The 16,255-nt window shown below is 46.4% G+C and overlaps 1 protein-coding gene across 1 annotated transcript in view; it reads right to left on the bottom strand.

Moving 5' to 3' along the window:
• Window positions 1-16,255, bottom strand: part of LOC144132570 (peroxisomal ATPase PEX6-like) — a 75,310-nt gene that overhangs the window by 24,800 nt on the left and 34,255 nt on the right. Inside the window, exons 11-16 of the mRNA XM_077665062.1 lie at window positions 11,881-11,953; window positions 10,529-10,609; window positions 8,168-8,322; window positions 4,937-5,038; window positions 3,354-3,424; window positions 2,306-2,592 (exon numbers count right to left, since the gene is read on the bottom strand). Of these exons, the coding sequence (XP_077521188.1) occupies window positions 2,306-2,592; window positions 3,354-3,424; window positions 4,937-5,038; window positions 8,168-8,322; window positions 10,529-10,609; window positions 11,881-11,953 (769 nt within the window). The remainder of the gene's footprint in view (window positions 1-2,305; window positions 2,593-3,353; window positions 3,425-4,936; window positions 5,039-8,167; window positions 8,323-10,528; window positions 10,610-11,880; window positions 11,954-16,255) is intronic.

Below are 16,255 nucleotides of genomic sequence, written 5' to 3'. Positions count from 1 at the left end.
AAATGCAAAGTGAGCAAAGAAGTTCAAAGATTTGCAAATCCCTAATTTTATTTTCTGAGCTTTTTTTCACTGCAACAACTGAAAGCCCTTGCTACTACACAGGTACGACCTCCTTTGAGGCAACGCTTCTCAGTGGCAAGTGCTCGTAGTTCTGTTTCTTTTTCCTTTCGCATATGATCTATGCAATGACTTTGAAAGTGCTTGGGAACACGCGGAAATAAGCGCTCTCAACAGCTGTTAAGCCAGGGTTTTATGGAGAACGCAATGTTAGTGCTCCTCTCTTGTTTTAATCCCCTCCGAATCTCTTATCCAACACTGCTCGAGAAGTGAACTAACAGCTGTTGCATATTGCACTTTTTTTGTGCCTCACGCGGTCTAACATCTGCTTGCGATGTCACAATCAATGCCCAACTGATGAAACTGAAACAACCCTAGAGAAAATTCTAAAAGCAGAACTAACATCCTATTTGCTTATCGACAGCTAATAAGCAATTAGTGTAATAAAGATCCATCGAACAGAAAATCAGTTAGGCTATTAGATTTTCCGAACATGGAAGGCAGCATCTGCAAGGCCACTATCGTGGAAGAGGCCCCCGATTGAAGCACAAGTGAATTAGCGTCCTCTGGTAACACAGCGGCATCATAAAGACATGACGAGCTTAAAGGCACACTGAGGAGCCAGCTCAAATCGAAGACGGCCTGTATCAACAAAATACTACATTTTTAGACGCAAAGAGAATACTCTCATTGGAAGCAGAGCTTTTATAAGGTAAAAAAGAACAAAGGACAAAATACAGGAGGTGCCATCACTTGACTGTTTCACAAGTAAAATGCGTGTGTGGGCATCGATTTTCGCGGGCGGATCCCAGAGGCTATGCCACATCGTCACTGACTTCAAAAGATGTCACGAGTTTGAATCGACTCGTGGGAAGAGTTTTAAATCCAATTTTTCTCAGCGATAGACGCACGTTTCGCTCCCAGAGAAGCGGCAACATACAGAGCAAGAGCCAGGGAATCGATTTTTACCAAGAACAAGAACTGGATGGAGTTGTCCTCGGGATTAATTTTAATCCTGTACCTTTACAGTGTATAAATAGGGCCCTTCATTGCCAGGTCAAGCTCAATTTTACGCGATTCTTGCACCCCGAACACATTTCACAAGAAATGAACTAAACATTATTTCTATATGAAAATTTACCTTTCGGAGAACATCATTTCCCAATACACAAACTGAAGGCACCTTTCGGAGTGGTGTTTTGCAGTTAAATGGTGTTTTGAACATCTTTTAATGCCTATTTTCAAGATGTGATTTAGTTATAAGGCAAGCTTGAACAGCATGCTACAAAAGCAAGAGGCCAAAGCACAATTACTGACCAGACATCTTACCAGCATGTACAGTTGCGAGCAAAAGTGGTGTACAACACACACCCAGTGGTGGAGCTAAAAAAAACTGCATTGCAATGCCATCTAGCAACAGCTATCTAGGATCGAGACGATTGTGGTGATGCTCCAATTTATCAACAAGCATGTCAGTTAGCTCAGCTCGATGGGTAGTGCTCCATCTCGCCTAAATGCTCCAACGTGATAAAAGTCGCACGGGTGGCATTTTTCTTCATATTTCGGTTTACACTGCATGCTCGAGATATGGCAAGGCAACCGGTGCACAACCGCTGCTCGCCACTCTGCGATATTGCTACCTTAATGGTCGTTTGCATGACACTAACTCGAGGAACAAATAGCCATGTCTGTGGTGTTTAATTTTAACTCAACGTTTTCGCCAACGTTACAGGTATGGTACTGCTGCAGCACCGCTCGGCATTTCATTGAACAGGAGCACGGCACAGCGAAAGGAGCCAAATGGCATGCCTGCAGATAACATAGGTTGCCCTTGAGCTGTCTCGACCCGTCGCTCTCGCTAGGTGGCGATTCGATGCAGTTTTCAAGAGCTCCACGACCGGCTGGGTGTTGTACACCACTTTTGCTCATGACTGTACATCGTAATTGCACGTACTGCTGCTTCTAAGACTAAGTGAAATCCATTTAAGACTAATCGGAGGCCTACACGGCAAATACAGGAATGGATTAGACCTGAACATACATGTTTTAAAAGTTTCGCTAGTGAACGTAACAGCGGAAATTAAATCATAAATTATTTACTGAGTGCAGGCAAATTCCACATCGTGATGCATGTTTACTAATGCTTCGTGCATACTTCCAAAGAAAAAAGCGCATCATAAAAAATTTGGCGCCTCTGCCCTCTTCACATCTCCTGTAGGTGGGGTATGCTCTATCCCCTTCCCCTCACCGGATCGCTTCAGTCCCGCTTCGAGCAGCTGCGGGTGGCGCAGGGGCAGCTGCAGGGTGTCGGTCAGGGTGCGCTTGGCGTCCGCCAGGCCCCCCACATCCTCCCAGTGGACGGCCGGAATGCGGGGTGCGCCGACTGCCTGCGCCTGCATGCCCTGCAGCCACTCCAGGGACGACACCAGGTCGCCCTGCAGCAGGAGGGGGCCTGCCACACACAGGCCAGCCTCCTCCTCTCCTCCTTCCTCCTCCCCTCTCCTCCCCTTGCCGAGAACAACACTGTCCCTTCGACTGCAACACAGTGCGGGTCACACACTTCCTTTAATTCAGAAACAAATGAACTCCTCAACATCATTACTCTTTATTCTGCTGTGGTGACAAAGTGGTTGTAACTGCTTCACCTCTGCACAGCTAGAGGGAGCCTCCACCAAGCCCCACAGATGGCAACACTCTGACTGAGGGGCAGGTAAATACAGAAAGGCATCATCTTCGCTGGTGAGAAGGGCACGGTCTCAGTGCCGTGGTATCAACAACTTATCACAGCTTACAAACAACCAACATGCAACCAACCGAGGAAAACAAAAAAACTCTGGAAGAACAAGACTTCAGGACTGCTGAATGCTGCAAGCGAAGCAAAACAAAGAAACCTATTCCAATGTTGTCCTCCTCTAGGCAATTCTGCTCGTCTTTCCTATTTCGCTTAATGTGGACAGAAATATTCACAGAAACACCCATCTCATGCTTGCTATGCACCGTCCATAGCCACTTCATGTGTGCCTTCCAATTTCCAAGTCCTTCCTTGCGACTAAATTAATTTGTGGCACTAAAAACACATGAGGGGCTTGTCTCTATGGCTTTGTTTGATTCCACGTGACAGAAGAAGGCTTCGGTGTCTGCAAGTGTAAGCCAGGCCACCTTGCCTGAGGCTGCACCCTTGCCCCATCACCGAGGTAACAATGTATGCAAGGTCTGAGCACAGTCAGCTGGCAGGCCCAGCCGAAGTGAAAGGAACGACAGTGCGAAACCACAGTGCAAGGAGTTTGCATACTGACCCTGTGAGCCTCTCGTAAGCCTTCATGGTGGCCTGACCGACCAGGGCGCACAGGTCACCCAGGTTGAAGCCCTGCAAGAGACAAAAACACTAATTCGGGTGCTTGAAGGAGCAAGCAGTCCGTCAATGCGAATTCTTCGGAGGACACATTGTAGCCAAGGCCTTTCATGCACGGAAACCTACTACAGTCACAGAAACCATTTAAAGCATAGGAGACCCCTACTTTACAGTCTCATTGAAATGGTTTCTAAAAAATGCGGGGCAAAGTACATTACCTAGGAAACCGTATGATCCAAAACAACTGGGGTTTTCAAAAGTGCGACTCAGCGCGAAGTGCAAAGGCATATAGCCGGTCACCGCTTGTTGGCGCAACATCTGAGTGTTTTTTCTAAAACTTGTAGACTTCTACCCACATCTGAGTTGCTCTTAGAATGAAAGGAACTTGGTAACACATGCAGTCTGGTGGATGCAAAGGCGTCAGTAGCCAAAATCTCTTTGTTCTGACGGTCGTTGTTTTCAGATGGTTCGCCTCATGGCACGTATTGCAGAGAAGCCACTCCGGTAGCTGACTACTACTGCGGCCCAATGTTAGGTTAACGCACTGTGTTCATTTTTTTGGACGCTTCACCCCGCTGTACTTTGCTACTTTGCTACTGCTACTCTGCAGATCTCTAGTTTAATTTCGACCCTTCCAGCCATTTTATTGCATGCTGACATTGCTGACATTGTGCACATGGACATTCTTTTTTTTTTTTTGCACTTTGCTTCCATAAAAATGCAGCCACTGCATCAGGATCAGAACCCACAAACTTGTGCTCGGAAGCAGAAAGTAAGAGCCATTGGACCAGTCTGGTGAGTCCTCGGAGAAGCACATCAACCTCAGTCTCCCATACGCCTTAGATGCACAAAGGGATAACATAATCAAGGGTTTTACTACGACTCGTCTCGTCAGGCATAGGATTGGGTGAATCACAGTCACTGACCCTGTCTGAGAATAGATGGATGTCTTGGAACCACGCCCGGGTTACTTTGCTCATTGAGCAGGACAAGGCATCATCATTACTTATGTACTACTGGGGACAAAAGATTCCGGGACGCAAGTTCTAGGAAGAACGTCTCTTGCAGCTACACCTCGCTACTCAGTCGCCTGATAATATGAAGAGAGGAAGAAGCATTTAGGCCTTTAATGCCTTCATACAATATCAGGCGACTGGGTAGTGAGGTGGAGCTGCAATAGACGTTCTTCCTAGAACTCGCGTCCCGGAGCCTTTTGTCCCCAGTAGCACATAACACTTCATGTAATGAGCATAAGTAGCCCTTCCGTCTGGCTCATCGTAGCCGGCAGTAATCATCCAGTAGATGCCAGCTACAATGAACTGGACAAAGGGGAATATTAATGGTCGTCTACAGGCCTTCATTATGTTGCACATGCAGGTGGAAACAATGCCATGTCCTTCTCAGTGAATGAGGTATTCCCGTAAGTGGTTCCGAAACGCCCGCCCATCTTAAGAGTGGGTCGGCGATCGTGATTCCCTCAAGCCCACAGGGTGAGAAGAGGAGATAGGAAGAAGAGAGTGCCCTCACGGCCGTCCTCTGGGCCAGGTAGGAGATGTCCACCGAGTTGCTCTTGGGCAGGCTCCACAGCAGCGCATCCAGCAACTGGGCACGCCCATCTTCGTCAGGGTACTGCACAGCGCAACAGCACACCCAACCCTCAACCAGCGTGCCAGGAGTGAGCACCACTCACACGCTCAGACCAAACAGGTCGTGGCACAATCCTGTGATGACCGGTGGCGGTGGAAGACAACGCCATCCAACTATTGCTCTGAGTATAAATCAAACGTTAAGCTCTCTATGGGCATGCTATATTGGCTTGAGCGATTTCTTCAAATTTGCTGCTCACAATATGGAACTAATACTGGACAAAGAAGTCCCCCCCTCTTTATTCAGGAGGCGTGTGTCTAGAATACACGCATGCTAGCTCAAGGGGAGCCAGACTGGTGGCACCACAATTGCACTGTGGCGACCTCTGCGGGGACAATTATTTGTGGACACTACATCAACAGAGAATTTTGTGCATAAATTGGAAACGTATGTTAAATAATAATTTTATTCCCTTGAATACTTGTCAGTTCAATGGTTGTCTAGGTATTATTGTGATTCCAGCCATTCCAAACTGACTAAGCACCACAGAAGAAGAAAAAAGAAGAAAGAAGCATGACATGCACAGAAATGTAAACTGCTTCATTAGACAACAAGTAACATTATGCAACCTATAATGTGGTCTTGAACTTACACATGACTGGCAGCCAAAGATATCATGATCAGAAGTAAAACCTCATTAATTTAGCCTCCAAAGGACCAGTAGAAATGCCTGAATTATCCGAAGGTCAAATTGTCAAATTCATCCCCCCCCCCCCCAGTGAAAAGAAATTTTTAAAATACCAGACAGCTTACCACGGCTAAAAGAGGAATATCATGCCGTAGCACTGGGGCCTTTAGGGTGAAGGCCTTTACCATAAGGCTTCCAAAGGCCTTTACCACAAACGCCTTTACCTGGAGACCTTTACCGTGAAGGCATTTACCTTGAAGGCCTGCCAGGTGTACACACTTGGTAGGTTACCTACAACCTGGAGGGCCACCTGCCATAAAGCAGGATTTCAGACACGTACGTATGTATGGCCGAAATCGAAAAAGGTGCCTAGTAGTGCTACCATACTAAAATTGCCAAAAATGCAAAAATGCACTGAAGCCTTGTGAGTAGGCTCCATCACACAAGCAGTGAACAACCCATGATGTACCTACAGTTTCAGCGTGCTACAACAACAACGCAGATGCAGCCGAGGAGAATGAACATTGGCATTGAAACAGTGAGGCTGCTTACAACTTGTCATTTGGTGTCTAAAAGCAGTGCACAGCTCGGTTTGGACAGCTGTCTAATGTGCGGCCGTTGCCGTGGGTTGGCGGCAAAGCTAAACCAAAAATATGCGGCCAGGCTATTTTTTGACCTAGTGACAGGGGCCCGCCATCATCATACCGCCTGCAGTTATGCACACATCAGAGTTGAATGGGCTACAATGCACCATGCAATAGGGAGATTTTTACATGGTCGTTTCCCCAGCTGGAGACACCTGGACTCGATCCCCTCTGGGGAGCCCTATGTGAAATTCTGCTAGCTTGATTTTCCACATACACACCTGATCGAAACGACACGGCAGAGCTCAAGCTTGAAGTGTTGAAAGCGACAGGGTGAGTGCCAGCAGAGTGGGCGTTAAGTGTGAAAAGTATGACATACTCCGGAAGGACAAAAGGAGAAACTGCAGGCTTCTGCATTGTGATTGCCTGCAGCAGGTGGCCAGCCACCTAGTTTACATGAAGTGAACAGTGTGGGGAGAAAGCCCACTAGAGGAATTTTGCACAAGGTTTAAGCTTAGCAGTCTGAATCTGACCGTGGAAAACAGCAGAGAACAAAGCAAAGAGGACACCTTTGCAGTGTCTTCCTGACACTTTTAACCAGATTTTCAAACAATTTTGAAGAAATGAAAATTGGTTTTGAGGAAGGGAACTGACATAGTAACTGTCTCACATACCTTGGTGGACACCTCAACCACACCATAAGGGAAGGGACAAAGCAGGGAGTGAAAGAAGGAAGGAAGAAAGAGTAGTGGAGGCCTCTTGAATAATTCTCGTTTCATTCACTCTGCATATTCATACACCACCAGCGTTTCAGCTCTGAAGGAGAATTCCGGTCTTGAAAGCCTCGCAGTCCGCCGCCGCATTGCCAGCCTCGGTTTGCTCCACAAATTTTTCCATACCTCTCTAAATCAACCACCCTGCATTACTCATCCGAACCGCATATCTCACCGCACTGCTTATCCGTTTCAGATTGCCCGCCCTGTGTCCCGTACTGCAACTTGTTGAGGCTCATTTTTTCCCCGAACTGTAGTGGACTAGAGTGCCCTCCCCACCGATATCGCTGCCATCAAGCACCCGTCTGTATTTTCAGATACTGCAGGCAATTATTTCAAGAAATGACTTGTACTTGTTGATGAACATGTTAACCCACCCCTTATGTAATACCCCCTTAAGGGGGTCCTTAAGGTGAATAAAGTGAAGTGACGTGAAGTGAAGAATGTCGCCACCGGGGGCCTTTAACGTGCACTGATATTGCACAGCACACGGGTGCCTTTTGCTTTACACCTCCATCAAAACACAGCCCCCATCGGGTTTGAACTCTGGTACTACAGCTCAGTAGATGAGCCCCTTAACCACTGAGCCACTGCGGTGGCCCCGATACTGGATTTTGTCAAAGCTGAATTATGAAAGTCAGCGGCATTGAGTCATTTATGAAGATTCCAAAATTTTTGAATATGTGCCTATCCCTTTCTTGAGTCAAACATAGACCAAATAACAAACATGGTATTCAACACACATTCAAAATTTTGAATATTCACACATCCATCACACCTTGACGTGCCTATGGTAATTTGTCATTGTAATTGGTGTGTGCTAATTTACATGTTGCATTACTGCAACACATGTTATGCTGTGTTGCAGTGTCAGGTGCACCAGGGGGGATGGGCCTCGTCAGGCTTACTATGCCTCCCCCCCCTCAAGTACGTACACATGCTTAGAATAAATAACGTCCTTCCTTCTTTCCACCCTGGAATTTGTGTCACGTTTTCAGTTGGTTTTTTGTCTATTCTCCGACTGCAGAGCAGCTATCCTGCCACAAGTGAAGAAGCAACAAGCCTGCCAGCACAGTGAATCAAAACACGGCAACACAGCAGGTGGCAGCAGGCAATGATGGCTCACCGGAATGGTGATGGAGTGGAGGAACAAGTGGGCCAGGTCGGGGTGAAGCGTGTCCAGGCTGGCGGTGGTCGTGGCCACCACAACCGCGGGCAGCTCGTCCGCAGCGTCGTTGATCATACGCAGTGTCTCGCCCAGGCACCGAACCACACGGGGATCTGCAAAGAGTTTCACAGATGGATGCTCGACGGGCTGTGGACCCAGTGGGATGGGAGCTCACCCAAACCGCTGCAATCGTGAAGCAAAGCAAGCCAATACCACTCCTCGCATGCACAGTTCAACAAAACTTGCAACACTTACAGCTCCCATTTCACGCAAACGAAAGCGACGCAAGCATGCCTGTGTACAGCAACAGTTCGTTAATTCGAATTTCAAGGGGACGGAAAAAATAATCGAATTATCCAATGTTCAAGTTATTGAACGACCTCAGAAAAAAAAAATACTGACAGGAACTGCTTGCATCACAGAAAATTTATTTCCCGAAAGATTGAGCAGTGGTCGCCAGCTTTTGGGACGAGAACAGTGCAACAATCACATTTTTCTCACACCAACGCCTTACTGTGTGCACACTGTCGGAAGCATCAAAGCAGAACTGCTCCGGAATGGTAAAGGTCTCCCTGGCAAATGGCACATGACGCTTGAGCGTCAAGTTTCACCACAGTGGAAGAATAAAAGAACCACGTGGATGGAAGCGTAGGAAACGTGCAGCAGCACCAGTCAGCACCCGAAATGGCACGCAGCTGAGCATGGTTGGCTCCTTGATGCGCTGGCACAAGCCACCACCGCAGTCTGACGTGAAGCTCAGAAAAGCAAAGCCGAAATTATGCTGTCGGACAATTCTCGAAGACGAGGCTGTCCAGGGCCTGTCCCAATTCTTGTCATGTCTTTCGTTGGGTGCACATTGGCGGTGCAAAGGCGACTTTGCAGTATGCAATTCAAGTTCGACTAGGGATATTTTGATGACGGCTTGCTGTGCCAGTCATTCCGAGGTGCGGCCTCCCTTCGGAAGCTCAATCGAATTAACCGCGGCGACACCCGGTGCATCCAAATTCGCAAGCGTCCAACGCCACAGGCTTACATAGGCAATGGCCAGGACCGTGCCGGGAGTTAGAATTATCTGGATTTCCGAATTAATGAGGGTCAAATTAATGATCTTTTCCTACATACATATGCAGTGCATCAGCAATGAGACAAAATGAATGTCTGCTAGCACGGAACAGATGTTATGACAAGAAGACAGTTTAGATGCAAACTCCAGTGTGAAGCCGCACCGTGCCAATGAAGATTTCATTGCAAATATGAAGTGCCAATCCTTGATGGTGGTTGTCGCTAGTGCAAAGGCTGTCAAAACATTTACCATTGGCAATCTTAGAAAGGGAATGAATGCCACATATGCAACAATGAAGTATGACCACATCCCTAGACCCGCTTTGAGAACAAATTGTCTCACTCCAAAACTTCCTTACCAACTAACCCAGCAATGTGTAAAGAGTAACAGATAAGAAGGTGAAATCATTTTTTTTCTTCCTTTTACTCTACCACATGCACTGCTTTTTTTACAAGTGCTGGAGAAAATATTCTGACACACACCAGAATAATAAGGACTTCTCTGTAAGAACTTTTTCAGATTAAATGAAGAAAATATGACAGTTGTTTGACACGAGCACATCAGTACGATTTGCTGGCATATATACTAGGTAGTACTGCCTAATTTTCGCCAGGCAGGGCGTGAGAGGAGTTTGATCATCAAAGCATGATCCATATTATTTTGACCACGACTGTAAATACTGGTGTTCTTCAAATGCTTCCATGTGCTTCTATATGTAGTAGGTTTTGTTTTAAGGTGTTTAACACCCCAAGGCAACTCAGGCTATGAGAGACACCATGGTGGAGGGCTCCGAATTATTTCGCCCACCTGGAGTTGCTTAAGTGCACCAACATCACACAGAACGTGGGCCCATAGCATTTTGTCTCCATCGAAACGCGACCGCCGTGGCTGGGACCAAACCCGCGTCTTTCAGGTCAGCAGCCGGGCGCCATAAGTTCCACTGAGCCACCACAACGGGTACTTCTATGTGTAGTGGCTGCATCCCTATAAAGCCACAGAATGCCATTTCAACCTTCACTCCCATCGCTTTTTATGCCCTAACCCTCCTCCCAGCACTGAAAACATTGCGACAGGTCAAGAAGTCCCCACAACACTTTTCCTAAATGCATTGCCCCTAATCCAGGCACCTAACCAAAAAAAAGACACTTGCATTCATTAGAATAGCAGACAGGATTCCAAAGGCACTGGGAAGCGTTACACCCCATGCATGCACGGTGTCAGGCAAGCATTGGATTTGCCTTGAGAGAGACACTCACCTCCACCAGAGCCCATTTCTCGGTCCTGGCAGAAGACCTCCACGTTGCAGAGCTGGACAAGGCAGGGCGTGAACTGCTGGGCTGCAGGGGAGACACAGGAGGCACAGCTCAGCATCCATGGGCAGAAAACAGCAACGACCTTGGAACTATAGGCAGAGTACAGCCAGCTTAGCTCCACCTGGTGGAGCGCAGAGAAGTTAAGTTGGTCCCACCGTGTCCAACTTCCCATTATTTGAACTGGAAATGGGTACAGGAAGGCTTACTAGGGCCCATATTCCAACTGATACCTGCCAGGATTGAGCCCCAGAACTGTGCACCAACTGGCTGAATAAGTGGAAGTGTCCCGGCATCACAATGGCAGCAACAGTTCACAGCAGCAATGAAAAACATTGTCTGACCGCCAGTCAAAGGCATGAAACAGGTATTAGTAGCCCGATGAACACAATGTAATTCTGCTGCCCAATGTAATTTTGCTGCAATCTTACAATCTCAATGATGAGGCGATACGTTGGGAAAACCACTCAGTCATTTGAATGCATTTCTGTAAAGGTTAAGGTGCTCAAATGCTCCCATGGCTGTGTAGTAGCTGCAGCTAAAAACAGTGTCTCCAAACTTTTTTTTTTTTTTGCATATGAACAGCAACATGTTTCTCAACCTATTAGTACTTGAAAGCAATGGCCACACCGCAGCGTGGTCCTCCCTTAGGAACAGAAAGGTCACAACATGCAATATGCCATATACTGCCGCGTATAAGCAGACGTTATATTACAAAAATGATCATAGGAAATTGGGAGGTCAATGTATACGTGGGATCGACCTATAAGCAGGGTCTAACGTAGTTTCGCCCAAGCCACGGGTAGTATGCACCCTGTGCCGATGCCAATGCCCGAAGGATACGTGGAGCTCCACGAGTGAAAAAAAATGTTAAATTAATTTGTAAATTGGTTCCAGTACCTCACTATCGAACTGTTTCGGTTTGCTGCTGGCTTTACAACTGTATCGCTGCACGTTTATTGCTTTGAGCTGGGCACGTGCAGTCGAACCATCTCGCTGGTCAAAGGGAGGGTGGGGGAATGTTTCGATTTATATTTGGATTCAACTTATTTTTGTATTTGGCCAGCCTGGGATGCGAGCTGGGAGGCTGACGTATAGGCAGCAACATACGGTATGTAGTACTGCGTTTTAAGACCACTGCAGTTTTTTAAGACGTGTTCATGAAATTTCCATGTAATTTGCCTCATTTTTAAATTAAAAAAGTGGCCCTCTACTAATCCTACCGTGCTCTCCTGCGGTACACCCTACGCTTACGTTCAGTGCCTGCAGTGCTTCACAAACAAGCCAAGAGGGATGACCTTTCAGGAGGGCATTCTTGATGCGTGTCTCAGTGGCAGCTGGTGACTCGCCCAGAAGATCCTGGCATCGGATCTGCAGGTAAGCAGGGGGAGGGGGAACAGGTTACGCAGACACAGCCAGCGCTGCCAAAGTGTGACACCAATCATAACGCCTGCATGAAAACGCCTCTCTCAAACATCAAGCAGCTGCGTCCTCCTCTCTTCACCTGATTTTTATTTCATTACAGGATGAACAAACATGCTTTCAGCCGACAACACAATTGGCTCTTTGCAAAAATCGTGAGAACTGGGCTTAGTAGATGTTTCACGGTGGTTCAACGCGCTTAACTTTTCACGGAACGAGATGAAGACACAGCAACACAAAGTGCGAGAGCTCTTTGCCTAGAAGCTCAACGGACATGCCAACATTATGTTGTTATATTGAGAATGCTGTTACGGGAGAAGCTAAGTAAAGGGTGAAAAATGGAGCTGCACAGGTCGCAGTGCACCATCGTGGGTGAAAGGTTGGTACGGGTGTGCGAATATTCGAAATTTCGAATACGAATCGAATATCTTAGAATCAAATATGTTTGATATTCGATTCGTATTCGAGAAATTTATATTCGAGAATTTACGAATATTTGAAAATTCCCGAATACTCGCCAGCGATAGTATACTGTGCAGACTTTCATAAATTCGACCGTGGCAAAACCACAATATCTGGGCAAATTAGCCGATGATCCAGTTAAAAATTTCATGAAAATGATACAGAGGTCCTATTCCCTTCCTTTTCCGTCGTTTATCATGTGGTCCGATCGCGTTCCGACGCTGCTACGCTTGACCTCAATAATAACAGAAAATAGGAGCACTCGCCAAACAAAGGAAAAAAGGAAAAACAATTGCCGTTTCGGGGCTTGTACAGGTCCCTTGTTCACAATGGCAGCGGACGGACAAAGGTGGTGACTTATGTACGGTGCAGGTGGCGTAATGAGCATGCGTAAATCTCGGGAAGATTACCCCGCGTTCGGTTCAAGACATGTGGTGTCGTTTGAATGTGAAGTGATTCTAGAAGTGGGACGATAAATACTTCTCCGTCGCGATGACTGAGGCGCTGTTCCAATCGATGGCATGGGATGCAGCTTGATAGTGTCCAGCCAAGGCATTTTCTTTTGTGCGGCCTTTGGTGACTTCATTTTGATGTTGTTTTAAGCGCCTAAAGAAATTGCTTTATTCGCCGATGTATACAGCTTTGCAGTCCTTGCAGGAAATTTTGTACACCACTTCGGGAAATCTGTTTCTTTCAACGCGGTCTTTAACTCTGACAAGTTTTTTTTTCAGTTTACTTGGTGGCATGTGGGCGATATGGACATTGTAGTCCTTGAAGACCATGGCTAAGGCTTCGCTGACTCCTGGAGCGTAGGGGATGTTTGCCCGCAAGATCCTTCCTCACGGTTTTTAGTTCGGATCTGAGTGTCCTCAGGCTTGAACAAAGGCGGAAAGCGCAGCCCACCTTTGTCCTTCCGCTGCCATTGTGAACAAGGCAACCGTACGGCCCCGAAACGTCAATTGTTTTTTCTTTTTTGGTGAGTGCTCCTTTTTTCTGTTATTATGTCTTCTCCTTGCCAGACGGGATACCTTCAAACACTCTACTAGATAGGCTTGACCTCATGCGAAATTCCGCAAGTGGGCTTTCCCACATATCACCCGTGCTGCGAACATCCCGTCTTGTAAACTACGCTATACGGGAAAGCCTACTTGCGGAATTTCGCGGGAGCCTAATAAAGGGGCGCGTCGAGTTGTCACAATAGTACAAGCGATCCTGTAAAAATCCCCACCTATTGCATGGTGCATTGTAACCCGCGCACCTCTTTAGTGGATAAAATGCGCATTTCTTATGGTGCCTTGAACTCCGAATGAATGAGGTTTTACTGGTCATCATGCTATTTTTTGTTGCCAGTCTTGTCATTTTATGGATTTTGTTTTGCATGAACTCATTACAGTTTGGATACTGTTATTCGGTGATCAATAACGAACTCGCCCAACAACTGGTTTTGGTTTTGGATACTGTTGTGCCATCTCATCTCATTTCTGTGCACGTTTTTTTTTTTTTTTTTACAGTACTGAGGAAGTCTAGTTTTGTTTTAGTTGCAAAGACCATATACTATCTTGAAAAAATAAGGGCAACAACATTTGCTTGTTTATCATTTTATGAAATTTTTTCGATATTCGATATTCGATTCGATATTCGAAGCCATTTTTTCTTCATATTCATAGTCGATTCGTAATCAAAAATTTCAATATTCACACAACCCTAGTTAGAAGCTAATGACAAATGCATTAAGATATGCGTGCCAGCGGGCATAGGCAGCGCACACTTCGCAGAAGTAAGCAGTGAAAAAAAAAAAGCTCATGAAATGCAAGACCAGGTACACAGCATTGCAGTGAGAATTGTTCACAATGAGATTATAAAGGTGGTCCTAATGAATGCGCCCTTACAACAAACCCCCCCCCCCCCCCCCCAAAAAAAAAAAAAAAACAGCACGTGCCTCAAACCCACATCAGACAACTGAAAAGCAGCCCTAGCTGCTTCTGCTCTTTATCTTCGATGGTGTATTAATTATAATAATAAAATTTGTGAACGGCTGCTTATCATTTCAGGTCTGCCCACTCTGTTTACACCAAGTTGCTGATTCACTTGCTTGGAAAAGACACCGCAGGGTTTTTCAGGGGTTAATGTGTTTAACCACTTAACTGCCAAATTAATTGCCAAAAAGCACGCCAAAATAGCCAAATTCTTTTTGTGGCTTTTGACGAAAATATTTGCTGTCAGGCTTAAAATGCGCTAAAGGTGCAAAACGTCTTTTGTAGACAACTACCACCATGTAGCCAAAGCAATTGTGGACTGTAACTCGTCTTTGGCAGTTGGAGCACCGCAACATTGGGAGAGACGACCAAGCCTCGTCAATGACAATATTGGTACGATCTCCAAGGACGAGTACATCTCGGAGTTGGTGGCTGAACGGTTAATGAAACCTTTATTGTACATCCTCCACTCTGCCCTCACAATTTCCGTCAAATTACACAGCTGCAAGGCATTTTTTTTTTTTGAGAGTGCAAATCAGTCATTTCATGGCCTCAGTCCAAGTAGATCGACGGGCAGCACTTTTTGCTATGCCATGAACATTACCTAGCCATTGATACCAGCTCTGTGCTCACTGAACAAAAAATGCTGGGCTTGTTGTCAGTGATTTCAGACAAGTCATAAGACTCATAACTAAAGCAATTACCTGCAGCTGGAAGTTTAACCACGTACTCAGCATGTGTACGATAATTTGACCGATAACATTTCCGACATCACCACTTCCCCACACGAACTACTCACAGGAGTGCTGGCCAGTCTCAATTTTTCAGTTTGACTTTCATGTTTTAATGTTAGTTTTGCTCAGTAGTCAAAATTTTTAAATTCGGACTTCAATGCCCCAATTATCCGTAGGTCTGAATAAACAAACTTCCCCCAAACAAACTGTCAGAAACTGTCCGCATCATGGTAAATTTATTTAATCTATACCTCTGAGGTGGTCACCCACTTTTGAGATGAAAATTGTGTGGCAATGACAATTTTCCGCAGTTCAGTCACTTGCTTTACCAAATCAATACTGTCAGGAATGTCAACACAGAACTACTCCAAAATGGTAAAGGATTCTGCAGCTTTAGCATTCTGGAGTGAAGTAAGGCTGGATTTATGGGTCGGGTGGTCCCATCTGAACCACACGTTTTTCTGAATTTTTTGCCAAAAAGGGGGGGGGGGGGGGGGGGGGGGTGAGCATGGTTCCCCCAGGTAAAATTTCTCGCCTGCAGTGGAGCCTCCTCACAAGCAGCATCTTTGCATGCAAAAGTGCACCGCCACACAAAGTGGGAGAAGCGCTTGACGAGCATGCAGTTTCAGCGCACAGGAACAATGGAAGAACCATGCGGATGGAAGCACACATCAGTGCCAGAACAACGAGGCAGCTTCTAAAAGAAAAAATACCAGCGACGCGCCAATGAGTGTCCAAATGGTGCGCAGCTCTCTTCTCCTGGCAGGCCAATGGCCGGCCGACAGCCGCCGCCACCACCGACCAGCACGAAGACTGTTTTCTGGAGGTGGTGCCCACCTATTTTCATTATCCCTCAAAAGAAGCCCTGAAAGCACTGGATCCCCTCGAAAACGGCACAAATACAGACGAGCACCTGCCGGTAGTCCGGTCTAGTAAGAGAAATCATATCAGTCCAATCGAAACTAAGATGAATGGACATCATCTTTTTGCACAAAGCAGTCGCTTGCACCTAGACAGTTGAGTGTCGATGCTGCTAAATTGTGAGAACACTGCCAGTGCTGAACAGGATCACAGTTTTG

This window comes from Amblyomma americanum, chromosome 5, assembly GCF_052857255.1.
Source record: "Amblyomma americanum isolate KBUSLIRL-KWMA chromosome 5, ASM5285725v1, whole genome shotgun sequence".
Lineage (NCBI taxonomy): Eukaryota > Metazoa > Arthropoda > Arachnida > Ixodida > Ixodidae > Amblyomma > Amblyomma americanum.
This window is presented reverse-complemented; position numbering and strand designations above follow the sequence as displayed.